The following is a 23700-nucleotide window of genomic DNA, read 5'->3' as shown; positions in this document are numbered from 1 at the left end:
AGGATTGCCGATGGGGTTGAAGTGCCTTGTGGGATATTCAATCTCTCGTCCATGTCTCAGTGACGGTTTGGTTTACTGGAAGTATTAACCAATTGTGAATGTACTAGTAGTACTTTTTAATTGGTCGCAACAAGTTGGTCGCGAGCACTCACTCAGTGACGTCGAAATTGCAAAATTTTGGCCAATAGAAACGCAGTCCTCATCAACTGAAAAAATTCAATGCAATAAAATTTCCAGCAAAACCCAACGTCGAAATAATCTTACCTAATACAAATATCAAGATATTGCGTTAGTACCACGGGGGAAGGATTTCCGTCGTTCCCTGTAGTCAAGTTTTGTCAGTTGCTCTAGTTAGTCAAAGTCAGGTGCACTCTACGGTATACACTTCAGGTGACGTACGAGTATTCCCTCGGAATGGATAGGTAAGTATAAAACATACCGACTTAATCTTTCCATGAGTTATCGTCATATGGGGCCAAAGCGCGACTCCAGCACTTGATGCGTGACTCCCAGAGCATTGTTATGCTGAGTACAAGGAATAATACAAGCGATGTCTTCGAGCTATTTTGTTCGTTCTGCATGGCCATTATCCGGAATTTTGCCACTGCAAATGGAGACGACCGCCGAAGCCGACGTTGCGACGGCGGTGGATGTCGACGGCTTGTTCGACTCAATATGGGGCTACCTGAAAGAGGAGGGATGGAGCTTCTCAAAGTTCAAGGGCACTTCCATGTATGTGGCACCTGATGGAGACCGCGCCAACATCAAGATGAACGTGAATTTGTTTCAAGCAAAGCCCCTCGCACTTGTGCGTGCGCTTGAACTCGCGAATACATCCACCACACAACACGCTGCTGCGCTCTGGGATGCACTATGGGTCCGCTTGGAGAAGGCCAAACTTGTCTCGAGCTTCGCTCCACTTCAGCATTGCACGTATTATCGAATTTCCGTCGTAAATACCCTGGACTCCTTGATTCCAAACACCACGCTTTTTGAAGAAAAGCGCAGTGCCGTCTTGGCCTGTCTTCGCGGTATCCACCCTATAGTATTCGACTCCAAACCTCCATCTCGGCCTCGAAACGTCCTTGCTGCCCTTCGACCACAAGAAATTGTCTCCGATCGCCAACCTATCCCCGCATCCGTGACTTCCACGAGAAACGAAAAGATTGCTACTCCCGTGGAAAACGAATCACAGAGCTGCCACGGATTGAACAGGATAGCAAAGGACTATGCAATCAGCGCAGCAATGCAGGCCACTGGTCATCTTCTTGAAAACTTGCCATTCCGTTCCAACCAAGACTCCATCGGCTCTGGAATTATCGGTACAGCGTCAGCTACCCAGTCGAGCGCAAACCAACACATATTCGTTGACAATGAGTCGACTGCAAGACCAAAGATAGCGCTACTTTCACGCCATTCGGAGAAAAACGTCACGTATCTTGAGACGTGCCAAGACACATCGGGCGTAATTGAGACCGTTCACGCAGCATTGACGTGCAGTTTGAATGACACGGAACCAGAAGCTGAACCAGAAGTACCCCAATCTGTCGCTTTACTCCCGTCCCAGCCGCAGCCAACTGATTGTTGGACCCCGATGTCGACGGCTAAACATTCCAGCGATGCTATTGAGCCGCTCGTTTCGACGACTTCTGCACCTACCCAACCAAAAAAACTTCGAAAGACTTCTCCCACGACCCATCGTGAGGTCCTTACGAGGGCATGGGGGTCGGACCCGGTGGCCACGGCGCAATTTGAAGACGTGTTTCAAGAACTAACGAAAGCAGGGTGGACTCGGTGCTCCAACAAGATCGGTGACATTTATTGCAAGCCAGGAGTGAACCCGTTCACAGGCATCGCCGGCGAAACAATTTTCTGTAGCTCAGCAGAAGTCAAAATGCATTTGGTTGCAACTGGCGAATGGGCGCGATATGAAGCGATCGTGCTCAAGAAGATACCGAAACATGAAGAAGGTAGCCAGGACTTGTGGATGCAGCTGAAGGCGTGCAGATGGACGCGCAAGCGCGTTGCCTGTGGAGGGTACGAATACTTCGCGCCCAACGACAGCACAGACAACGGTAGTTTAGTGGATGATGCCGCGAATGGCGAACCACTTGAATCGGCACAACCAACAAATTCCGAAAGAAAACCCCTTCGTTGCGACAAGATTGGGGGGGCACTTACGCCGGCTCCTGCACTTGTGCATGCTGTCGAAGAAAACGGAGATGGAATCCCAGACATCTTAGCAACCAGCAAAGCCGAACCCCAGCCTACCCGCGACACAGCTCCCGTGGTCAGTCACACACTTGAGGCGAGAACGCCGCCAGTATCTCACGCAGGCCACCCTCTCGAACACCAAGCATTGTTTGAGGTAAACAATATTGTCTTGGAATGCCAGATGCCTATTTCGTTGCACAGAACGTCGCACATCCAGCCACGCAAGAAATCTACTCGGAAGTCGGAGCACCCCACGTCCACCCACAGCTGACGACTCCAGCTACCACGCTGCATTTGCCTCACAACGCTTCGGAAAACAATCCAAAGCCGATGGCACTCCATTTCAATCACCCCGTCGAGTCCAACGTGCCTGTTGCTGCCTCTCCAAAAATCGCAGCCCATCTACCCGAAACCCCCGTTCATGTTGGTTTGCAAATTCATTTCTCATGAATACCAACTGATTGGTCGGATCGATTTCATAGATGGGAAAGCGCAGCAACATCTCCACCAGCAACCTCACTCACGCAGCTTCGCCGTACCGACCTGTACACCATTGTGCGAGTGATTGTTGAGACTTACGCACATGTGCTTGCAGATTTCTTCGGCAGTTCCTGGCGGCAGCTCAACCAGTCCCGGATCAAACCGCCCCGTGATGCAGGTCAAGAGCCCCGCAGGCGACTCCGACTGTCCCCGGACACCGCCAAGTCCTGGCAAACTAAACGGCATGGCTAATCTTCACGAAAAGTTTGTGTGCCCATATCCAACATCTCAGGACGTCGACGGAGTACTTGAGGTGGACGCTCCCATTGCGGTACCACAGCGTTAGCTTTGTCATGTTACTGACTGGTCCTTTGCAGCAAGAGCCATTGGAGTCAACCGGTTCATGTGAAGTGCCGCAGATGAAAGAGGCATTTTCCAACGTAAGTGCTGTTGAGCCACCAACTCATATTTAAACAACTGTGTCTAGGACGATAGCATGTCAAACGAGTCTACCTTAATGATGTCAACCAGCGAACCATCCTTCCGTTCGAAAACAGTTTGAATTCAACTCAATGTCTTGATAAAATTCTTGGTAGATTCTCGATGCGCCGACGCTTGTTCGATGGCAAACCAGCGGGCAACAGTCCTGAAAGCGCTGAGTCCGAATTACCCGCTTGAGACGCTGACTCACCGCAGAGACCAATGGCAAGTCGCCATGGAGTTCGTGAAGAGCTGTTTTCCGTCAAGCACCTCACGCGCGTTTGGAAGCGTGTGTGTGTCGGGGCCACGGGGGACAGGAAAATCAGCGATGGTGTCTTTGATGGAGAAGGCGTTGGTGTCACTGTGGCCGAACAGGACACGTCCACTTCGAGTGGTCCACCAAGATGCAGAGGCTGCGCTGAGCAGTGGTCGAAATGTGTTTGCCGACGTTGCAACTGCCATCACTAAATTGCAGCATGCACATGACGTGAACGCCATCGACGCCCTCGATCGCATCTTCCGCGACACGAGCCACTTTCAACCTGTCACGTACGCTTCCGATTATTTGTTTCACTTTTACGTGACTACGTATTCGTGTAGTTTGCTCGTGTTGGACAAGGTGGATGTGCTGTTCAATGGCTGTGGCATCTTTGATCGGTTTATGGAATGGGCCCATCAACCCCACTCGACCCTCATTGTGGTGGCCATTTCCAACACGATCGAGCTCACCAGGGCATACTTGCGACGCCAGCAGTGTACGATCTAAAATGCCGTTCACGTGTCTCGATTTGCGTTGTGGTGTTAGGGAATTCGGTGTCGATCGTGTGTTCGCCGTACGATAAATTGGCCCTTGGCGGGATTTTATCCCACCGATTGAACCAGCATCACCACGAAATGCCGCTCATCGACGGCGCCGCGATCGAATACGTTGCCGAGCAAGTTGCTGCGATCTCGGGCGACGCTCAAATGGCCATGGATATTTGTGTCGTTGCAATCTTGATGCAGGAGCAGCACGACGCCAACGTCCCCGTGTCTCTAAGCGCCATGACGATGGCCACGTCGGCATGTCTGACGCACTTTCGAGACCAGCTCATGCACGCGTTGCCTTCGACGACGCAGGTTCGTTTTTTGGTATTTGAGTGTTCGACCTGACGACGTTATGGCTATAGATGGTTTTGTACATGCTGATGCGCCTGGTGGATGTCTCTGGACTTGGCTCATCCAAGCGCGCGTTCGAAGCATACTGCGATCGACAGCATGCTCTCTCGTGGGAAGAATGGGCTGCGGAAATGCACATCCTCGAAGTTAACGGCGTCGTCGCCATGAACGGCGACACGTACAAATTGCGGGTGACTTTGGAAAACGTAGCGCATGTCGCCGGCCCCCGTACCAAGAGTACAGCTTAACGGTTTCCTCGTTCCAAGACCCGAGCAATTTCGGGAGAAGTTGTGGCCGGCTTAACGAAAACGGGAGCCGCGTGATGACCGGGACGCGATCATGCTGTCAGATACGTGCAGCGAGGCCGAGTAAGCATGTGTGGCGCACTGGATAAGTATGTACAGAATTTCACGATCGATCAGGAATCCTTCGGTCGTGATCATGGCCCCGTATTCGTGGCAGCTACTACATCTTGCTCATGTTATTTTGCATGTTCTGCCGCTTGATCGCGGCTTCGAAGGTGTCCCCGGTAGGGATCGGTTGGGAGGACGCAGGATCCCCCTTTGGTGGCCGGCTCTTGGCTCGTCGTGGGAGGGTGGCGCTCTGTGACACAGTGCCAAGGGGCGCCACCTGTCTCGTGACTTTACGAGTTTTTGTTTTCCCAGCATTGGACGCCTCGTCGTCTGTGTTGCTATCGTCGAGCAAGTCAATGACTTCGACGGCTTTTGTTTCGCCGCGTTTGAAAATCTGGCGACGTGATCGGCCTTTCACGCGCACCGCGCACCTGTGCGGGCCTTGCGTGATATGTGTGCACATTTTTTGGTCACGTTGTGATGCTTTGGTGGCCTTGGACGTTCTTGAGGTGGTTTGGGGCGTGGTCGCAGCACGTTTCAGCACGGAGGATGCCGGGGCAATTTCCTTTTGTGCCTTGATGTGGCGGGAGCACAAGTCTTTGTTGCATGCAGCAATATTTGTACAGTCCTTGAAAGCACATGGGGTCACGTTGGTGCGAAGGAGGGGCCGTCCGCGCTTCTTGCGAGACACTGCTATGGGTTGGGCCTGCGCGGGTTCTACGCCTTGCGGTGTCACGTCGACGGGTGGTGTTGGCAGGAATTCTTGGATGTCCTGTTTCACTTCCGCAACATGAAGATTCAAGACGTGAAGGATAGCTTCCCGCTTCGTCTCGAACATGGTCTTGTTGAGGGCCAGGTCCTCCGCCTCGACATCCATGCCAAAGTACAGTTCAACATCGCGCAGGTACATTGAGGACACACAGTTAAGCGTCTCAAGGTGTCTCCACACAAGGTCCCACAGGTCGTCGTGTGCCGTCGAAGCGTCCACGGATGCATACTTGACAAAAGCAGTTCGAAGCAAGGTCTCTTTCGATTCAAATATTGTCACATCCAACTTGAACGTGAGAAAGGTGAGGTCCGGGGACACGTAGAACGGTGGTAGGTCATCAGCGACGCAGTGACGCCATCCTTTTCCTTGAAGGCATGGCCATAGCTCGTCAAACATCGCGGTCCAGTCCACCGCATCTCTCGGCTGCCACGTTATAGCGACCATGGCAACTCGACTGTGATTTGGAGCACTATCGCAATCGTCGCAATTTGTCTGGTCAAAAGTATCAATTCACAAGTATTCAAGCAAATTTTTCAATGAATACCTCGAGAATCGTGTCAGTATTTTCGTCAAAAACAAGGATTTTGTCAATAATTGGTGCTCTTGGCAGATTTGGATTGGCTAAAAATTGTCGTTCGTGTGTACCCGTTGGCTAGAAATCCCAATACCAAATGGAAGTTGGCATTGCCTGCGCATTCTTTCGTCATGTTCCGTGGTCGATGCCAACAATAGAGCACATGCCGTCGGTGAAGTGCATGGGAAAAATTGCTGTGTGGAAAGCCAAGTTATTCGCGTACGTCAAGCTAAGTTGTCGGAATCCATTCCAACGCCCGTGTGTGCACCTCCTACGCTGTCGAGTGTTTTGTCTTCGTTCGTGACTTCGGTCTCAACCACCTCGACCGCTGCGATAGTCGCGAAGGCCTGGAGGATGTCACGAATTTGATTCTGCATTCAACCACGAATGGTGGCCATCTCACCACACCGCACAAACGATTCATGCATCTCGTGTCGCATTTGGAGCAACTGGTCCATCCACACACGTATATCAAGCCATTACGGTTGTCAAGCACGCGTTCTTCTCCACCACGTTCGATTCATCCACTGACAATTACGTCAATCACACGTTGAACTTGCGCGATGCCGTCGTGGTAGCCGATCTATTTAGCTTGCCTTCGAGGTGATTGAAGCGTGTCGAGCGATGGACGAATTGTCCCCTTCAGTCGAAAGTAACCACCAACTCCCACACCAAACCAAACCCAAGCGACTTCTACAAGTCCTACGCCAGCTCTGCACCCACGGCTCGAGGCATCACAGGCGAATTGGCCAAGGCGAAGCGACGAAAGATCTTGCGATCGCTTCCACCGTTAAAGTCGCTGAACGACAGCGTGGCCGTCGATGGGGCGGATCTCAACATCGAAAGGTACGTTGTACTGAACAACCCATGTGTTCACGTCAACGGTAAACAGTGTCGTGACGTCGTTTGGGGGAAGTCGAGGACGATCAACTTGGCTCGTGGCAGTCGGTCCAAGCGTACATGTCGAAGGAGCTCTCAGTGGAAAGCGAAGGTAAAAGAGGAGCTACCAGCCAGACGCTCCACCAGTGAACTTCAAGGCTCAGCAGAACATGATGACGCATCCCGAGAGGATTTTATATCTCCGTTGACGGCATTTGACACAAACACGTACCATTGCATCGGCCGACACCCTGCGAGACACTTGCAACGCTGACGTCACGAGCAAAGGACCATACTTCGAAGCGGATGGGTGGACGGTGGGGGAGCGCTGTGAGGTCGATATGTGCCACATGCAACCGTTTCCACCAACATTGCCGCTCTTGAACGAGACGAGAGTGGAGTCAACGTCTGGCTGGCGCATTGCATTGGTTCAGGGTGCTCACCATGAATCGGAATAACATCATCGACGACCAGCCACCCCAAGGCGATGCCGACATGTCGACCGTGCTATGGAACGTCATGCAGACCTTCATGGAGCGCAACCGGCTTGGCCAGTGTCCCCAAATGGTGCGACGCCGCATCTTGTGCCCCGCCACCGCCGTCCGTTCGAAGATTCTAGTTGGTTGAAGCTCAAGCAAAGTCCATACAACCTGTTGCCCCGATGGAGGCAAGGACTGGTTGCCTCCAGCAGTGCTGGCCAAATATCGTCGAGATAATGTGCAGAGGTGTCGCTTTGGCTTGGTCTGGATGGTGCTGCAAAACGAATTGCATGGCGCAGCGACGTCATGCAGATCATGTACTAACGACGATGACGAGAGAGCGAAGATGAACCATCGTCGAAGGCGACGGTTTGGCACCGAGAAACAAGTGTGACCTAACTTGGAGGTACATCCCACGATTCTCAAGACCATCGGGCCTGGGCGGCACAATTGGTTGTGTGGCGCTTTGTCGGTGGCTCGTGACGCGCGCGCTTATGGCACCATAAAGATGAATCTAGCCAAGCCGTCGGCATCGCCCGTGCAAGAGGTACAAGAGGCGTTGGGTGCAAAGGGATGGCGTGTGTCCCGTAGTAGAAAATATCGTCGACTAGTGTACTTCGCGCTTCACATGTCAAGTGTATCGGCGGACAGTACAAGGTGGTCTCAGGCAATCCTGGCGTCGATTACTTCGCAGCCGACTTTGAAGAAAATATTCGGGGAGCTCTCGCCTTGATGGCGGTTGTTGCTCGGTATTGCACCGCTGCGCGCATCACATGCGGCAACGACACGAATGCAAAAGGAAGCGCTGGTCGTTCAACCAAGTGAATGGGGTGCTTGAGCAGCTCGGCTGACGCACTGTCGAGGTTGCATCGGCGCGGAATTTTCCAACCCGACAAACCAAAGTTCTTTCAACGAATCCAGCGCGACGACAAAACAACACGCTCGCGAGAGGCACTGCTGCGTCAATACCACCACACCCATCTCCAGTACAAAAGGAGACCAACGAATGCAATGGCTGGCGAAGCTGCGACTGCCACACGAGTAGCGACCGGAGAATTGGAGCGAGGCATCGATCGGCCAAACACGCGCGAGACTACAGGGAAGCGCCGACTCGAATGAGACAGGTGTCCAAGGCCATCGCGCCCCACAAACTTGACGACAGTGCGTACATCGTGCACCCATGTTGTGTTTAGTCACGAAGACAGAGCGCCCAACTTGCTCGGAAGGTTCCATCTCGTCGGCAATATTGGGCATGACGATGTCAAGACCAAAGGCCTCCCAGTGGCCGCCGTCCCGAATATCAAACGGAGCTCCACAGCGACGCCGAGGCGATTCTTCGGCAGAAAGGGACATGGGAGCATGTTGCAGCCAAGATCACGGCGTCGCATCAATCAAACGCCCGACAGTGGAGATCGAGGCAAGAAGTTGGTGGTGGTTGGGCTGTCTTTGGGCAAAGCAAAACTGTTGCGATTCGGAGGCAGCATTCATGGGGGCCGTGCGACGGGCCGTGGTGCAGTCGAGTCTACTAAGTCGTCGCTGCCGCATTTTTTTGGCCGTCATGTTGGAGAGGTCGATGGAGGAACACTCGTATCCGAACAGTCGACTAAGCGGCACCACCACCCACGAAAACACGATAGGCACGAAAATTTGTACGATGGCTCGATCTTGTATCAAGAAGAGTGCACCTTTGCAGGGTACCTCAAGCTTCGCACGCTTCGACGTCGGTCCGAGTTGTGGTAAGGTTCTTCTGTCCTCTGCGACTTCATCCATGTTGACCGTGGGGCGTAGATGGCGTTGACGCGAGCAACGCCGCCGTCGCCGCGAACGGTTCTCGGCAACCTGCATCTCAACTCCGAGCTGCTTTCAGGTCGTTTCACCCGTTCCTGTGCAAGCATGCTGTCCATGTTTCTTGCAACGACAAGTCGATTGTGAGGCGACGTACGCGTTGCAAGTCGAGGACAAAAACTGTCACGGCGACCAGCGCGTCGCGCCTTGTCGTATACGAGCGATGCGGGGGCAGTTTTTCTGTGCGCTGGCGTTCGACGTTGCCATGGTCGACTCGCGACACGACGAGAACGTCCCGCTGAATGATCGCACAACACACTCTGTGCATCCTGCGTGATCGAGTCACCCCCGTTGATGTTGACGGACACGCCGATGGTCGACATCTTGGCGCTGCGGTATCCTGCCAAGGTGTCGGTGATGCTGTGGAATGTCGGAACGGCCCTCGACTTGTATCGCTTCGTCGTCCTCGTAAAAAAAGGAGTCGGGCAGCCCACCGCCCGCCCTCGGACGTTGTGGCTGTGTTCAAGGGAGCAAGCGGCGTCGTGAAAGCCAAGATCACGTGGATGCAACTGCGTCGCGACGCCCAGGTACCGTCGTGCCACCCAGATTTCGATGATGATGCCCCATGTGACTGTAGAAGATTCTTTTTGCACAAAGCACCCACTAGCCTGACAACGACGAGAATGTGGAGCCGTCGTGGAGGGAAATCGACGTATCGTTGCCCCATCGCGCCGGCGCGAACACGTCCAAAGGGCTCTCGACGGCTGTGTGATGACGTCGTTCGAGTTCTGGAATCGAATGGCCTCGTGGCCCCATCGTCCCCATGGCGCCCTCGATCGATGGCGACAGAGGCGTTGTTGTGCTGGCCAAGTCAGACAATTTGTTGGCGCACTTTGCTCACGACATGTCGCGCCCGCCCGACCAAGTTGCACGCAGCATGCTCGACAAAGGCGACCCACTTGCCGCCAACTTGGCTTCCCGCATGGATACCGTACGCTTCGACGCTATTGCCCACTTCAGCGCCGGGACAGAGGAGGTGCGATATATCGCCAGAGCAACACCGCCGTCGCGATGCTGAACCCAAAGGATTCCGTGCTCGCGCGGGGGCGGAGACTGGTGCAGTGCGGACGGTGGGTGCACCAACACATTGTTGGAATTTGGGGTTTCAAAGAAGGACCTTCATCGACCTGTCGTGGTGGATCTGTTTGTGGAGCGGGCGAGAACTCGACTTGCCAAAAATCCACCGCCCTTGATGCAGTGGCGACGTGGGGGACGTAAAAATATGCGCATGGAGCAAGCGATCTGCAGAGAATGGGGCAAGTCGACAGCGCCAAAGCGCGTGCCGAGCTACCGTAGGCGGCTGGGATGCTCCGCGCCAAAATGGGTGGAGCTGTGCATGCGCCGAGGCGATATGGAAGCGGCCAACACGAATTCGAGATGTCGACTCTTCCACCGGAAGTCGAAACCAATAAATAGGAATAAGTTAAGCAAAACTAGCACCATTCGCAGCCGGTTGCCTTGTGGGAAATCTTGTGGCGCCCGCCACGCATGACGTCGTAGTAGGCAAGGCCTTTGGTCTTGTCGCCGTGGCTGACGAGGAGGTCCACTACACGCCGATGGTTCATCTGGCACGCCTTCACCAGTGGAGTTTCTCCATTCGTGTTGGACGCTTGGAGACTCGCTCCTTTGCGGACAAGGTATGCGGCCACCTTGGCATGTCCTTGCATGCAGGCAACGTGGAGGGGGGTGTTGCCTTGGTGGTTGGGAGCGTCGAGTGGGGCCCCGCCGTGGATCAAGAGGCGGGCCGTTTGGAGATGGTTCTCCTGGACAGCGACGTGCAGGGCCGTGTCGCCCTGGGGACCCAATGCGCCTTGGGGCTGAGCCCCAGCCTTCATGAGCATGTGGACGGCAATGTCGGATCCCAATGCGCTGCACATGTACAGCGCCGAGACCCCGATCGCATTGGGGGCATTCACGTCGACCCCGCACCGGATGAGATACTTGATGATGTCTGGCTGGTTGGCGCGGCAAGCGGTGTGCAGGAGGCTGTCGCCCATCTTATTCGGTTCGCAATACAACAACACGGACGGGCCGTAGCACTTGACGACGTGTCGCACAAGGGCGAGGCACCCTTGCTGAACCATGGCATGCAGACCGCGCTGGATGACGATATCGTCCCCAGAGTCCATCAGGTGCTGGACTAGGTGCAGATGCTGGTTGGCGGCGGCGACTGAGAGGGCCTTGACGCGCTGCGCGCAGGACATGCGGCTGGACATCGCTGAGAGGAGCGGAAGCGATCCCTTTGTACTGACAGCTTCGACAGCGTCGTTGTGGACAATCTTGACGTGCCTTAGCACGGAAAGAAACATGTCGTCGGATTGAGCAAGTGCCATGACGAGAGCACTGGGAGTAGTTTCAGGGTGCATGGCCGGGTTGGCGCCGGCGTTGAGCAGTGCATCGACGGACTCGACTTGGCCTGCTTGGATTGCGAGCTGAAGAAGTGAATATCCACAAGTGGGCTGAAAGTCGGTCGATACAGATCGGTACGAGTGTTGTGCATGAATTGTAGAAGGCATCTTGGACCGTCGGATGCAGTGGGGGGAGACACAAACGTCGCCCGGACGGCACGTGAACGCGCGGTTCACTTCGCACCCGTGATGGTCGAGGATCCTTGCGATCTCATCTGCATTTCCTGCGAGGACGGCCGCGACGAGGTCGTCGCAGCACAAACCGTCGTTGGTGTGGCACAAGATGACGGTCGCGTCGAGTTTATCCTTGGTGCAGTGTGAAGTGTCGCGGACGTTGGAGACACGGGAGGTGCAAGTGCGAAAGATGGGCCACGGCGGCATCATGAGCATTCTGCAAGAACAGAATCGAAGTGGGTTGCCGTGCTCGCCGCCCCGCACGCCGTCCCAATTGAGCAATGCCGAGGGGCCAGTTACGGTTCAGGTGGGGATGCTGACCACTCACACCATCGATTCCATTGGAGAAAATAGATATCATTTTATGCCTTATGATTGGCTAGATGCTTCATTTCTTCTACATGATTGGCTGAAAACCAAACATTCCCCAGGCTAACCGCATCCCACGCGACCAGGATTTTACGATGACTGAACCCACCGCGCCGCGCGCTTGAAACCGATTGTTGAGGTTGTTATAACTAGTTATAACAAATGTTCATACCTTCGAACAGCCGAATTGTATTGTGAACGCACGGAGACGAATTGTTATAACTCTTAACGCAAAACCGTATTTCTACCGTGCCGTTTCGCTGGCTACTACTGTACAGCAGAATGGGGCGAACCCGCGGTTGAGATGGGGCCGCCGCGAGCGGACATGCGCTGCGGTTGGAGGAAGTTGGTTTCGAGCGAGCGGGCGTCCCCGCTCTCGCCCTCGAGGCACCGTGAACAGGAAAGAGATACGTACAAAGTCACCAGAGCGCTTGGAAACGTACGCATGGCGGGGGAGGAGATTCCCTCGACGCCCCGGTCGCATATGCGTTCATGTCGCTCACATTGAACGTGTGAAACAAAGGAGAGGCGCCACGGCACCGAGGCAAGGCGCACGGGGAGCTACACTGCTTTCGTAACGTGAACTACGATCAAGACTGTCGCCCTGTCGTTGCAAGCCTCCACCAATCGCTTGCCCCACCAACCGGGAATTGCGTCACGTAAAAGTTACTGTGATATGAGTCTGCCGAGCACGAGAACCAGTTAAGGAGCCTCTGACCGTCCAGCGCCAGCCACGCGCCAGTGGCGTCTCATTTCCTCTCTCCTGAAGTTATTCGAAGGGAAGGTTTGGTGATCCTCAAGTGTTTGTCGGCTCCAACTGCGCGGGGTTTATACTTTTTTCAATCCATCTTCGTCCACAGCATGGGCGTAACTCGGAATGCGTTCCACACGGCTGATCAACCATTGGCCGTCCCACCTGATTAAATGGAGCAGTCATGTCGCCCGCGGCCAGCCATGTACCCAAAACACATTCGACGGCCCTCCCACGCCAGGGCGAGATTACGATCCGCACACACCCCGCCGACTCCATGGAGGCGATCTCGCGCAACGGGAGAAGATATCTCACGTAGCTTGGTGCGTTGGCGGCTCCATCACGCTTGAAACCACCCGACGGGTTTTCATCTATATCGGTCGCCGTCTTGCCCGCACGATTTTCTCAAAATCTGAAATTTCAACAGGTCAGTACACTGTACGGTACCGTACTCGTCGTAACTGGTACGATCGAGTTGTGGGAAGGCAGAGTCGCCCACTAGCTTCCTGTGTAACTTAGGCCACGATATCCCCGACAGCATTCCCAATTCTCCCGTGCGTGGAGCCCTCTCGTTCGGAGTCATCGGGTTCATTTTATTGCGGATTTGCGTCCATGACAAAGTCGGTTTCATTCGTACGCGCGTGCTGTTAGTAGAAACCGAAGCCTTTGTTGGAATTGCATTCCTCAAGTTGTACGGAATAGTAGTTGGCTAGTAGCTACTACGGACGAGTGGAGTCCACCAATGACAATTTACTATGATTCCACTAATCAGCGATGTAGAAATTGGAATTTATGTTCAATTAGAATGGAATTTTTTTCAACCAATGAGATGGTTGCATTTCACGGAGGAACCGTTGGCTCATTTTGATCACCAACAACACCATGGCGAAGGTCCGTGGCGCCTTCCATCGTTGATGCCCGAAGCCCGTCGCATGCGCTCACGTCGTATGTATAGGGAAAGGCCAAATCCGTCATTGTCAAGCTTCTCAGCGCCGCTAATACTGGGTACGGCGTCAGTTAGACTGCCATGGGTGCTCACGATTTTCAACACAGGTTCTTCTACACTACACGCAAGAACCCCCGCAACGTGCAAAAGAAGCTCGCTCTTCGTAAGGTAAGTGCCCTTCGCCCGAATTATCTCTCGAACAATGCAAAATGACGTGGCTCCTGTGTAGTATGACCCCATTGTCCGAGAGCACGTCTTGTTTAACGAAGCCAAGATCAAGAAGGGCTAAGCGCACAGCGACCTCGTCGGACAGACGACCTCTCAAGGCAGTAGAATTAAGTTGAAGAACATATCGAAAGACATCTATCCATCGCCCCTGTTCATTACTCGGAAGATGAATCTCTCGCTACATGAAAATCTGCACCAAATGATCTGTTGGCAAAATCCTTCGGCACTCGTCGCGGCGGTAATATCACCACGCGTGCCAGAGTCGTTCCAACATTCCAACGTTGTTTTTTGTCGCTGATGCGCGCCGACGGCACTTGTTCTGTCATAAGAATCGTTTCGAACACTTTGGAAAGACTAAGGCGAGGCACCCCTGCCTCGTTTGCGGTGATTAATGCGTCCACAGACACCAGCCCCTGTCATACTTCCCTTCATCTTTGCAAGACACTCCATAGAAGCTGCTTGTGCTGTAGACGTCCTGGTCATCATCTGCCAGCATGGTTGCTGAGGTGTTCGTACTTACAAGCCCCAAACCGTACTTTCGGGGATTTTCCGATTGATTACCAGGCACGGGACACGTGAAGGGTGCCATGCGCAATCGCCTCGTACAGACTCGTCGATGCCTGAAGGCTGCCGTGCGTCCGGCCAAAGCAGCGAGAGCAGATGGACCCAAGGCTCACGTCGTGTCCAAGGAGGCGAAGAAACTCTCGGCCGACGAGGCGTCCAAAAATGCCTTGGTGGGCATACCAACGCTTGTCGCCAAATGGACTTACCCACCACACAAGTAGATGCTCCGTTTCAGCAACGAAAACTCGTACTTGAATTGGGCTCGTAACGGTGTCATGTCATCGGGTGTTGGCGTTGCGATGTATGCCCAAGAACACCATCGTGGCGCGCAACTCAGCGGCGCCGGTATGTCCGAGATCTGCCACTCCCCGCCTCGATCATCTTGTGTCCCAGTCCATCCAAACGTCTCCCGATATTGTAGGTTTGCTGTTGCTCGGGTTTGGCTACATCGGCGTGGGGAGCTTCAAGTACATGTTTTACATTTTGCGCTTTCGTCAAGTCATGGGCACTTCATGGCCCAGTGTTGTGGCGTCCTGTTCTCATGCAGCCGTGGCGTTGGGCATTTGGTTAACCGCCACAGCCTCGTTCTTGGTAAGCAAGTTCGTGCAATGGTCACAGCAGATGAGGCAGCACTTGCTCATAAACGGTTGATCGTAGGAAAGCATTCCCCTAGAGATGGACGTACTGCTGCTCGAGGAGCCCTTCATCCAATTCTTACCAAGTCGCATCGCGCAAGGCTTGATCCAAACGTACAATTTGCAGCAAGACGAGCCAGATCCGAGACAAGCCTAAGCGTGTGCGAGCAACTCGCAAATAGAACTCAGCAACGTTTTGTTTCATGTGATGGCCAAGTTGGTATTGTTAGTGTGTGGGAGAGGTTGAGGGGTCCATGGACGACTCATCACTCGACGACGGCTTAAATGTCCTCTTCATCCACATTCAACGGGGCAGTGAAGTCGGGGTTGCGACGGATGGTCACGCCGTCCCACGTGATGTTAATGGGCTCATACTCGTCTTCGCCGATGCGGCCGTCAATGATGGGTTGAGCCAATAAGATATCGCTTTCGGGGGACCGCGCAGCGGTTTCACCAAATTGGTTCATCTCCTTCAGTACACGCAAAATGTCGTCGTCGCTCTTGTGCTTGACGTACACTTGCTTGTCGACACCCCAATCTGCACCGCCGTCAATACCGTGTCATGAAAGAGTTCGCCGTACCGAATCGGGCATAGACGAACGGTTCTACGTCTTCGGCTTCACGGTAGATGAACGGGGTGCAAGGATTGAGCATTTTCAGTTCTTCGTAGTTGCGACGGAAAAACTTGCTACAACATGGAATGCACGATCAGCAAATCTCACGATTTTCAAGGTCTCAGTGGACTTTGTCGTCGCGTCGTTGTGTACGTACCGCAGACCCTTGCTACTGTCCGACGTACTGCATGCTACGAAACGGAGCTCTTGGATGTTGCGGGAGATCTGTGCGCGCCAGCTCATCTTCGGTCGCTCTTCCTCGGTTCGGCGTTGTGACTAAAGTATCCGGATACCTTCGTGCCCTCACTTTTTGCACCACAAAGTCTCCACCAATCACGGCCAAAACGCAACTTTTATCCGGAATGGGTCATCTGCTGGATAATGGAAGTGGAAGATGCATCGTGGAAGGGCGTGAAAGGACCTTCTAGTTGTTGGCATGTTGTCCTACCAGACTCGAATACTCTCGCTCTGCTCCCTTATTCTCTTCATAAAGGTGTAGCAGTGACCTCTACATCCTGAGCTATACAGCTGCATCATGGCTTTCACGAATGGCATGTCTCCATGTTGCGTGTTAGCCGTGTTTAACCCTAGCTTTGCCGACAACGGAATGCGCTTCCTGATTCAATATAGATTGGTGGGCCAACTTGGGAGCGTTGTGTGCTCTTGTATATTACAGGTACTGAATGCCTCTCTTCGGTGCTGCAGGGATATCTGGTTGCCATGAGGTGTTGTTAGTTGGTGGGCGTGTGAGCACTGTGACTGCCATACGTGCAGATGTGGAAGTCATAATCGGTCTTGCATCATGCGACGGCCGAGGCACGGTCGTGTACGGTTGGTTGTGGCACGAAGGTTCGTCGGCCGCGTTGTCGTCCGACCCTTGATCATCGTTCGCGCCGTTGCTCTTTCCATGGCGGAGTTTGTACATCCAATTCCGTCGCTGGACTCGCGCGCCTTTTTCCTTGACAAACAACTTTTCCGGCATGTAAAACCGATGGAACTTTTCCCAGCAAGTCCACTCTGTGTTTGGGCACATATACGGCGCCGGGGTGTAGTTTTGTCGCACGCAGCTGCACAGACATACGTCGTGGACGTCGCAATAGTCTGTCACTTCGGTCACAGTCTTGGACTTCGACGTGGATTCCCATCGGCATACGACGCATTGCCGCGTCTTACATCGCGAGTCTTTGCCAGGCCGCTTGAGCGCAAAAACGGCCTTGGAGCGTCGGGGCACGCAGGGCCGATCAAGAGTCTCGGACGGTGGCGGCACCTCCTCGTCCACAGGGACTGCAGCTGGGGGTTTTGCACAGCCATGAGGCGGAGCATACTCCCATTCGCCATGCATGAGCTCCGTGGACAGAGATTTTGTGAAGGCCCACATGGACGCGTCGCTGTCGGGAAGGGCGATCTTTCTGGTGAGAAATGCATTCACTCGCGCAATGTCCATCAAGTGCAGCATCAGGGTGTGCGCCCAAGATGTGGGTGCAAGAGAGCTCCCAACAGCGGACGCATGCGATGGATCGAACGCAGCCCACCGATGCAGCTTGCGTCGGCGTCCATCTATAAGTAGATGCATCTTCACCATGGAAGGCATGGGACCGGAATGGCCGTGCTGGGCGGGTGGAAGGTCTCTATTTGTCAGCACGCCCAAGCTCAATCGAGGGGACGTCCACTCTGTCACAGCAAAGATATTCAGTGGCGTCGTTGGCATGATCGGTTTGGCCCACACTGTTGGCCGTTGGGCGGAAGTCGCCACGAGGTTGGGTGTCGCAGCGATGTCCACGAGGGACTCCGGCACCTTCGTCGACGCTATCTAGTTGGTGAGTTCTCCTGGAGCGTTCGTTGGCGTCGTTACCTCGACAATAAAGTCCACACGTGCAAAGGGATTCGACCAGATCCACACTGACGAACGGCGAGTGAACGTGAACGACCCGATGTGAATGATGAAACGGGTGCACCGCCTCGACGACATTGCGAACAAGTGCTGACGGATGCACTTCGTTGGCCACGTGCAGCTTGAAATGGACGACAACGCCAGACGTGGCGCACGTCACGACATACAGTTGCACGTGTTTGCCATCCACGACAACGTGTGTATCGATCGTCACAAAGATATCTTCGCCAGGGTCGATCGTCTTGGCGCATTGGCGTTGCAACGCGCGCACGATCGGACGCAAAGCTGAGAGCGGATCCGTAACCTCTCGAAACTTTGTGCAGCGAATCACTTGGTGCAGGAGTTCAAAGCGCGGACACGACAGCCCCGGCTCGACCAACGTGGCTTCGCGAAGATCTGTGGCACCTCCGAAGACCTTGCAAGATCGTGCTCGCCAATACTCGTCAACGTTCTCGAACCTGTTGTATAGATTGACGTGCAAGAGGATTCCAAGATATGCCATCACTTCCGACAGTTTAAACGCAGTAGCAGGCGTGATGGAGCCTGTGACTTGTTCAGTAAGGGAACCGCTGCATGAAACGGCGGCACACGCACCTGTGGAAAGGCCATGGATGTTCGTTGCAGACACCACGTCTTCCCAAAACGTAATGGGTAAGTACGCAAAAAAGCTGGCCACTGCGGAATGATGAAACAAAGTGGTGTAGTCGTGGGACGCCACCTTCAGTGATGTCGGTACATGTTGAAGGGATGGAGGGAAGGGCAGTGCACGCCGGTTGTGCTGATCGATCGGAGCCATTGGTTCCAACGTAATGGCAGGTTTGACATGGGCGGTTGCCAACTGCACATGCAATTGCACCCCGTCGTGGTCCCAGTGTTTCGGATCTGTCGTGGCGTGCCATGGAATGTCAACGAACCAATCTTGGGATTCGGGGGATACGACGCAGCGAGCAACCATGACTGGGTCAACGTTCTTGATGCCCAAGCTGCAGAACAATTCTCGGCCCTGCACTAGTGTCAGCAAGTCGACTTTTGGATTCAGGTCGAAGTATTTCGTCAAGTTTGTGTTGACATGGAGCGAGTTGGACGGGTCAAACGCGAGCAGGCAGTCGTTTGGCAGCGGCACCCATTGAAGGAGATACGTAAATCGGCTTGAGATCAACTTGCGTTGCACTAGCCCAACAAGAACTGTCGCGCCGTCGTATTCCTTTCCACGCAGCCAGTCTTCCTCTTCACGATAATAGGCTACCAACGTGTTCTCGCACGGTTCCTAGCATGCACAAAGCCGCGTTTGTAAATGCGACAGGGTCATCCAATCGTACCATAGTCAACTTCACTCGTTTAGCGCCACTGGTGACAGGAACATGGCCGGCCGCCCCATCGCTTGGTCGGCTGGACGATCCTTGGACACTGTCCATTTTGGAGAAAATAGTCATTCATAAGTGATCTCTTGTAAAGTCGAGACACACAAAATACAAATAAATCCAATTGGGCAGGTATTCCAGATAGTATTGTATCTAAGACTGGCAACATGGCGATTCGATAGAAATCGGGTAGGACAGATATTCACGATGGTACTGTATCAAAAATTGTTTGGGAATGCATGTACATTTAATATATTCACGGTGGGACTGTGTCGGAGACTGATAAAATGTCGATTCTCGAAGTCTATATAGCTGCGCAGGTATTCTACGCAGTACTGCATCTAACATGATCACCATAAGACGATATTCACGGTGGCGCTGTATCTACGGTGGGCAAAATTCGCCAGTTGTTTGGCTTTCAACCTTGACATCTGCGGCAGTGCATCGTACTGGCCATGTTTCAATTAGTTGAGAGATGTCAACGCTCTCGCCACCGATTGCATGGCAGCTCGAACGAGCTCGGGTTTGCCCTGCGATCCCATGTGCCCAATGCGAAACACTTTTCCTGCCAAGTGACCGTAATTGCCACCGCAAATGAGGTGTTCACGCTTCAGAGCTTGCGCAAAGCTGTCCCATGCAATGTGGGGGGGTACATGCAGTGCCGTTACGGTTGGGGCAGCAAACTAGACGTAATATCAGCGCTCACAAAGCCCAACGTCCAACATGCAGATCCCGTTACCTCGAGGGTTTCGCAGTATAACGACAGACTAAGGTCCGCAGCCAACTTGTGGCATTCGGCGGCCGCAAGCGCGTGGCGCTGGATCACAGAACTCAATCCTTCCGCCTCCAATTCACGACATGCTTGCAACGTCGCTCGTACAGCAGGCCAATCCTTTGTGTACGGCGTGTACAAAGGCACAGCACGGGATAGTCCGTAGAAAGGCACCAATGCGTCGTATCCTTCGTACTTGACTTCGAAGATCTGATGGAGGTTAAGCACAGCATTACCGGTGCAGTTGCCAATGCAGTACATACTCGCTTCCACGCACGGTCCGACACGGTGGTTCCAGCCAAAGCAGCAGGACCGGAGAGTGCTTTTTGTGGCGCCAGCAGGCCAAGGTCGATGAGTTCGGCAGACACATTCAATGACACTGCGAATGAACTCGACACAAAGTCGACGAGAAGGAGACCATCCGAGGTTGATTCGCGTAATGCTGCACCGATGCCGGTCAAAGGATTCAAAATTCCTAGAATCGCAGTCAACGGGACAGGCATGCGATGGGCTGATAGTACCAGTTGGCGTTTCGCAGTGAACCATCGTAACAAGGCGCGGTTTGTGTTCATGGATAGCAGCAATGATCGTGTTGGGGTCGATGCCTGTCGTCCAAGAGGATTCGATCGTAATGACGGTCGCGCCAAGTCCTTTCGCCATGTCTGCAAATCCCTGATATCCATCATTGTGACTCGCCGCGATTGCAATAACTGATTGAAAACCTGTCCGTAAATACCGTTTGCACCACTGACGACAACGTCGCCAGGGCAAAGTACGCTCTTCATTGCACCCCACAAGCACGCCATGCCTTCGCCCGAACCAATTGCAATCGATCCATCAAACGACAGCAAGCGCTTGAGCGAGTCTTCCAGGTCAAAGTAATCTGCGGCAAACTCGTCCAGCTCGACGTCTGGTGACCCTACGTCCTCGGCGTATGCTTGACGCACCGTTGCCGTCATGGACGTCGGCCCAGGAACCATACGCAACATGGTCGACGAATTCAAAACACGTACAGAGTGCGTGTTGTGAGTTCTCCTCGAAAATTCGGTGAAATTGGTTCTCTAGAAATGGATGAAATATAAATATATATAGGTAATTGCTGGTGACATCGCGCAAATGCCCCAGCACTGCACAATCACCCGACGAGTTCAATCGTAGACTCTACTCACAAGCGCAACCGATATCCTTGATCGAGGTACCCAAGTGGCCATTGACGCTGTGCCGCTCGCTGTGAACTGTTTTCTGCAGCAGCTGGAAACCGGTGAGGCCTCCCTCTTTCTTATTGTAAGGCTCTACTCGCACATCCATATTGCAGACGAGTGCAAGATGCTGGCGTGAGGCTCTCGGGCTGTAGCACATGCGGCGATGTGAATGAATGGTCTTAGCGTTTGTGGGCTGTTGAATCGCCAAGATGGTGATGGGAGAAAACGAAGGGCAACGTCCCCAACGACTGGTCTGATTTTGTGCTTTGAGTATTTATAGCGAATCAATCGATTCGTTGTTTCCGTGTTGATTAACAAATTGGATATTTTGTAATAAAATCGTCAATTTTTTTCAATTCGAGGAAAAATATGGAGATTTCCCAGTTGAAGCTGCTCGCAGGATTTTCCGCGAGCCAATGAGAAGGGAGATACTGACTGACGCCCAACGAAGGTGCCACTTGAACATTTGATCGCTGGCGTGAAGGACGATCATGGTGTTCGCGGCGGTGAAGATTGCGGCGGTGGCTGCCATCGTTGCTTGCGGCGCTCTCGGCATGCAACTTCCCCCTCAACACGCGCGTGGGGGTGAGCTTTTTGCAGACCTTGTGAAGAATTCGATCTCGCTCGGATCGGAATCCCACCAGGAACAATGGTTCCAACAACAACTCGACCACTTCACGACAAAGGAACCGTTGCACTTCTTGCAGCGATACTACGTCGATGATACCTATTGGGGCAATCATGACAACAACCCCATTATCTTGTACATTGGTGGCGAAGCTCCTATGGACACAATGCCCAAAGGATTCATTGATGTCCTCGCCAAGGAGCACAATGCCAAAGTTGTCGCGTTGGAACATCGATTCTACGGCAAAAGCACACCTAAGAACGACCTGTCGACGGAAAACTTGCGTTTCTTGTCGATTGAACAAGCGTTGGCGGATCTGAACCACTTCATCCAAGAGTACACCAAGCAACTCGACACGAAGAACAACCCGTGGATCGCTGTCGGCGGCTCGTATCCTGGCGCTCTTTCCGCATGGTTCCGCATCGCATACCCCAACGCTACCGTCGCGTCCATTTCGTCGTCGGGAGTCGTGAAACCGATCTACAACTTCCATGGATTCGACGAACAAGTGGGTGACTCATCTTTTCTCGAGTTGATGCACGCTCACTCACATACGATGTGTTCAGGTGGCAGAGTCCGTGGGCCCCGAATGCGCTGATTCATTGCGACGCATCACCGCCGCATACGAGGCAGAAATTGCTGCCGGGCGCGGCAAACAAGTTAAAGCGTTGTTTGGTGCGGAAGCGTTGAACGACCCCGACTTCTTCTACATGTTGGCCGACTCGGCGGCCATGGCGGTGCAGTACGGCACCAAGGACAAGCTGTGTGGACCCATGGTGGCCGCCGTGAAGGCGAACGTCTCTTTGACCGAGGTAGGAAGCTCAAGTAGGGACCTTTTGATGCTGTGTTCTTGATGTCGAGAGCATTTGCTCAAGCATGTGTGTCTTGTAGGCGTTTGCCAACTTCACGCTGGCCAAGTACGGCAAAGAGTTCGGGTACGGTTGCTTTTACGATACGGGGTGCCTCAAGTCGAACGTCGAGCGTTGGCCGGAAGGCCGGTCGTGGCGCTGGCAAAAGTGCTCCCAGGTGGCTTTCTTCCAAGTACGAACGATCCCTGGTGACATGCATGAATGATTCATGAACCTCGCGAATAGGTTGCCCCCCACGTGGGAAGCCTCCGGTCGTCGATTGTCGACTTGGAATACCACGAAAACCAATGCTTCGAAATCTTTGGTGATGCGGTCGACCCTTCTGCGGGCGTGGCCGAAAACATCCAACGCTATGGCGGCGACAACCCCCAAGGACACAACATTTTCTATGCGAACGCGGGTGACGATCCGTGGCAGCGTGCTTCCGTCACGACTTCGTTGTCGGAGGATCAACCGTTTTACTTGGCGAAATGTGACTTGTGCGGCCACTGTGGCGACCTCCACAATGGCACGGCGGACCCTGCCCCGCGCAAGTACCAAAAAGAACTCATTCGCGAGTACATTGCGAAGTGGCTTGCCCCTTGGACTAGCCAAGTCGCAGCGGATGCTCGAGTGAACGCTGCGGCCGTGAACTACACGCCGAATGTGTCTGGGCAATCGTTGAACCATGCGAGCGAAGTATCGTTCCTCATTCTCACGCCCATCCTGTGCCTCTTTGTCGCGTTCAAGGCCATTATGCACGTCGATTTGGTCCGCGACGCGGCGGTGACTGTGCGCACGAGTCTGTTGTAAGCGGCAAACATTGCTTTCTGGCCAACGATGTAAATACTGGTAATACATGGTATTGCATTTCATCATGCAACTTGGTGTGCCACGCAGTCACACTGGCCAAAGGGCGATGGGAGCAGCAGAAGGGTCAAAGCGACACACTCCCTCACTCTATAGCATTCACGCAGCACGTGGAGCTCATTCGCCAGGTCTTTGGAGGTAATACGAGGTGCTGCCGCTTGATTCCGCCCATGCTGGTATTGCTATCGTTTGATTGACCAAGGCAACC

At 53.5% G+C, this 23700-nt stretch overlaps 11 protein-coding genes across 13 annotated transcripts; 6 read left to right on the top strand and 5 right to left on the bottom strand.

Annotated features, from left to right (window-relative positions):
* The first annotated feature begins 600 nt into the window (after positions 1-600).
* Positions 601-4908, top strand: H310_06003. 2 transcript variants are annotated; one of them, XM_008870888.1, is made up of 11 exons: positions 603-2368; positions 2416-2637; positions 2697-2759; positions 2810-3025; positions 3072-3134; positions 3182-3239; positions 3291-3723; positions 3775-3929; positions 3980-4293; positions 4344-4700; positions 4755-4813. In XM_008870888.1, the coding sequence occupies exons 1-10, from the start codon at positions 611-613 to the stop codon at positions 4578-4580; spliced, it is 3519 nt and encodes a 1172-aa protein (XP_008869110.1). In that variant the 5' UTR covers positions 603-610; the 3' UTR covers positions 4581-4700; positions 4755-4813. The 2 variants fall into 2 exon arrangements, with proteins under 2 accessions (XP_008869109.1, XP_008869110.1); XM_008870887.1 differs by having other exon boundaries at positions 601-2368; positions 4344-4908.
* Positions 4714-5930, bottom strand: H310_06002 (hypothetical protein). The gene has a single exon (XM_008870886.1). It carries the CDS (start codon positions 5896-5898, stop codon positions 4798-4800), a length of 1101 nt encoding a protein of 366 aa, XP_008869108.1. The 5' UTR covers positions 5899-5930; the 3' UTR covers positions 4714-4797.
* Positions 5931-6271: 341 nt separating this feature from the next.
* On the top strand, positions 6272-7322 carry H310_06001 (hypothetical protein). Its single transcript, XM_008870885.1, has 2 exons — positions 6272-6874; positions 6921-7322. The coding sequence occupies exons 1-2, from the start codon at positions 6653-6655 to the stop codon at positions 7179-7181; spliced, it is 483 nt and encodes a 160-aa protein (XP_008869107.1). The 5' UTR covers positions 6272-6652; the 3' UTR covers positions 7182-7322.
* Positions 7323-9525: 2203 nt separating this feature from the next.
* H310_06000 (hypothetical protein) lies at positions 9526-9838 on the top strand (the record flags this gene model as incomplete). Its single annotated transcript, XM_008870884.1, has 3 exons — positions 9526-9639; positions 9699-9758; positions 9809-9838. The coding sequence occupies 3 exons, from the start codon at positions 9526-9528 to the stop codon at positions 9836-9838; spliced, it is 204 nt and encodes a 67-aa protein (XP_008869106.1).
* Positions 9839-10539: 701 nt separating this feature from the next.
* Positions 10540-12109, bottom strand: H310_05999 (hypothetical protein). Its single transcript, XM_008870883.1, has one exon. It carries the CDS (start codon positions 12027-12029, stop codon positions 10665-10667), a length of 1365 nt encoding a protein of 454 aa, XP_008869105.1. The 5' UTR covers positions 12030-12109; the 3' UTR covers positions 10540-10664.
* Positions 12110-13785: 1676 nt separating this feature from the next.
* Positions 13786-14303, top strand: H310_05998 (ribosomal protein L33). The gene is made up of 4 exons (XM_008870882.1): positions 13786-13824; positions 13889-13938; positions 13987-14047; positions 14109-14303. Exons 1-4 carry the CDS (start codon positions 13816-13818, stop codon positions 14166-14168), a joined length of 180 nt encoding a protein of 59 aa, XP_008869104.1. The 5' UTR covers positions 13786-13815; the 3' UTR covers positions 14169-14303.
* A 359-nt stretch (positions 14304-14662) lies between these two features.
* H310_05997 (hypothetical protein) lies at positions 14663-15523 on the top strand. The gene is made up of 4 exons (XM_008870881.1): positions 14663-14841; positions 14893-15016; positions 15093-15262; positions 15329-15523. The coding sequence occupies exons 1-4, from the start codon at positions 14695-14697 to the stop codon at positions 15461-15463; spliced, it is 576 nt and encodes a 191-aa protein (XP_008869103.1). The 5' UTR covers positions 14663-14694; the 3' UTR covers positions 15464-15523.
* H310_05996 (hypothetical protein) lies at positions 15479-16219 on the bottom strand. Its single transcript, XM_008870880.1, has 3 exons — positions 16078-16219; positions 15888-15994; positions 15479-15844 (listed from the first exon to the last, which is right to left on the bottom strand). Exons 1-3 carry the CDS (start codon positions 16161-16163, stop codon positions 15588-15590), a joined length of 450 nt encoding a protein of 149 aa, XP_008869102.1. The 5' UTR covers positions 16164-16219; the 3' UTR covers positions 15479-15587.
* A 258-nt stretch (positions 16220-16477) lies between these two features.
* On the bottom strand, positions 16478-19226 carry H310_05995 (hypothetical protein; the record flags this gene model as incomplete). Its single annotated transcript, XM_008870879.1, has 4 exons — positions 16478-17726; positions 17773-18354; positions 18406-19078; positions 19131-19226. The coding sequence occupies 4 exons, from the start codon at positions 19224-19226 to the stop codon at positions 16591-16593; spliced, it is 2487 nt and encodes an 828-aa protein (XP_008869101.1). The 3' UTR covers positions 16478-16590.
* Positions 19227-19480: 254 nt separating this feature from the next.
* H310_05994 lies at positions 19481-20954 on the bottom strand. 2 transcript variants are annotated; one of them, XM_008870877.1, is made up of 6 exons: positions 20667-20954; positions 20466-20616; positions 20208-20419; positions 19912-20154; positions 19623-19855; positions 19481-19513 (listed from the first exon to the last, which is right to left on the bottom strand). In XM_008870877.1, exons 1-5 carry the CDS (start codon positions 20931-20933, stop codon positions 19637-19639), a joined length of 1092 nt encoding a protein of 363 aa, XP_008869099.1. In that variant the 5' UTR covers positions 20934-20954; the 3' UTR covers positions 19481-19513; positions 19623-19636. The 2 variants fall into 2 exon arrangements, with proteins under 2 accessions (XP_008869099.1, XP_008869100.1); XM_008870878.1 differs by having other exon boundaries at positions 20466-20954.
* Positions 20955-21573: 619 nt separating this feature from the next.
* On the top strand, positions 21574-23505 carry H310_05993 (hypothetical protein). Its single transcript, XM_008870876.1, has 4 exons — positions 21574-22282; positions 22341-22586; positions 22666-22815; positions 22869-23505. Exons 1-4 carry the CDS (start codon positions 21638-21640, stop codon positions 23433-23435), a joined length of 1608 nt encoding a protein of 535 aa, XP_008869098.1. The 5' UTR covers positions 21574-21637; the 3' UTR covers positions 23436-23505.
* Positions 23506-23700: the final 195 nt, after the last annotated feature.

Source organism: Aphanomyces invadans (genome assembly GCF_000520115.1).
Source record: "Aphanomyces invadans strain NJM9701 unplaced genomic scaffold supercont1.10, whole genome shotgun sequence".
Taxonomy (NCBI): domain Eukaryota; phylum Oomycota; class Saprolegniomycetes; order Saprolegniales; family Verrucalvaceae; genus Aphanomyces; species Aphanomyces invadans.
The sequence above is the reverse complement of the archived record's forward strand: the minus strand, read 5'-3'. Positions and strand labels throughout refer to the sequence as shown.

Excerpts from the sequence above, each read along its gene's own strand:
- H310_06003 (XM_008870887.1), top strand. The coding sequence starts at position 611 with ATGGAGACGACCGCCGAAGCCGACGTTGCGACGGCGGTGGATGTCGAC. Across the intron at positions 3,724-3,774 it reads AGCCACTTTCAACCTGTCAC|TTTGCTCGTGTTGGACAAGG; the intron begins GTACGCTTCCGA and ends GTATTCGTGTAG. Across the intron at positions 4,294-4,343 it reads CGTTGCCTTCGACGACGCAG|ATGGTTTTGTACATGCTGAT; the intron begins GTTCGTTTTTTG and ends TTATGGCTATAG.
- H310_06002 (XM_008870886.1), bottom strand. The coding sequence starts at position 5,898 with ATGGTCGCTATAACGTGGCAGCCGAGAGATGCGGTGGACTGGACCGCG.
- H310_06001 (XM_008870885.1), top strand. The coding sequence starts at position 6,653 with ATGGACGAATTGTCCCCTTCAGTCGAAAGTAACCACCAACTCCCACAC. Across the intron at positions 6,875-6,920 it reads GCGGATCTCAACATCGAAAG|TGTCGTGACGTCGTTTGGGG; the intron begins GTACGTTGTACT and ends AACGGTAAACAG.
- H310_05999 (XM_008870883.1), bottom strand. The coding sequence starts at position 12,029 with ATGCTCATGATGCCGCCGTGGCCCATCTTTCGCACTTGCACCTCCCGT.
- H310_05998 (XM_008870882.1), top strand. Across the intron at positions 13,939-13,986 it reads CTCAGCGCCGCTAATACTGG|GTTCTTCTACACTACACGCA; the intron begins GTACGGCGTCAG and ends TTTTCAACACAG. Across the intron at positions 14,048-14,108 it reads AGAAGCTCGCTCTTCGTAAG|TATGACCCCATTGTCCGAGA; the intron begins GTAAGTGCCCTT and ends GCTCCTGTGTAG.
- H310_05997 (XM_008870881.1), top strand. The coding sequence starts at position 14,695 with ATGCGCAATCGCCTCGTACAGACTCGTCGATGCCTGAAGGCTGCCGTG. Across the intron at positions 15,017-15,092 it reads CGCGCAACTCAGCGGCGCCG|GTTTGCTGTTGCTCGGGTTT; the intron begins GTATGTCCGAGA and ends CCGATATTGTAG. Across the intron at positions 15,263-15,328 it reads CCGCCACAGCCTCGTTCTTG|GAAAGCATTCCCCTAGAGAT; the intron begins GTAAGCAAGTTC and ends GGTTGATCGTAG.
- H310_05996 (XM_008870880.1), bottom strand. The coding sequence starts at position 16,163 with ATGAGCTGGCGCGCACAGATCTCCCGCAACATCCAAGAGCTCCGTTTC. Across the intron at positions 15,995-16,077 it reads GACAGTAGCAAGGGTCTGCG|CAAGTTTTTCCGTCGCAACT; the intron begins GTACGTACACAA and ends TCCATGTTGTAG. Across the intron at positions 15,845-15,887 it reads GTTCGTCTATGCCCGATTCG|ATTGGGGTGTCGACAAGCAA; the intron begins GTACGGCGAACT and ends ACGGCGGTGCAG.
- H310_05994 (XM_008870877.1), bottom strand. The coding sequence starts at position 20,933 with ATGTTGCGTATGGTTCCTGGGCCGACGTCCATGACGGCAACGGTGCGT. Across the intron at positions 20,617-20,666 it reads CAAACGGTATTTACGGACAG|GGATTTGCAGACATGGCGAA; the intron begins GTTTTCAATCAG and ends GATGGATATCAG. Across the intron at positions 20,420-20,465 it reads TCACTGCGAAACGCCAACTG|GAATTTTGAATCCTTTGACC; the intron begins GTACTATCAGCC and ends CTGCGATTCTAG.
- H310_05993 (XM_008870876.1), top strand. The coding sequence starts at position 21,638 with ATGGTGTTCGCGGCGGTGAAGATTGCGGCGGTGGCTGCCATCGTTGCT. Across the intron at positions 22,283-22,340 it reads TCCATGGATTCGACGAACAA|GTGGCAGAGTCCGTGGGCCC; the intron begins GTGGGTGACTCA and ends CGATGTGTTCAG. Across the intron at positions 22,816-22,868 it reads CCCAGGTGGCTTTCTTCCAA|GTTGCCCCCCACGTGGGAAG; the intron begins GTACGAACGATC and ends CCTCGCGAATAG.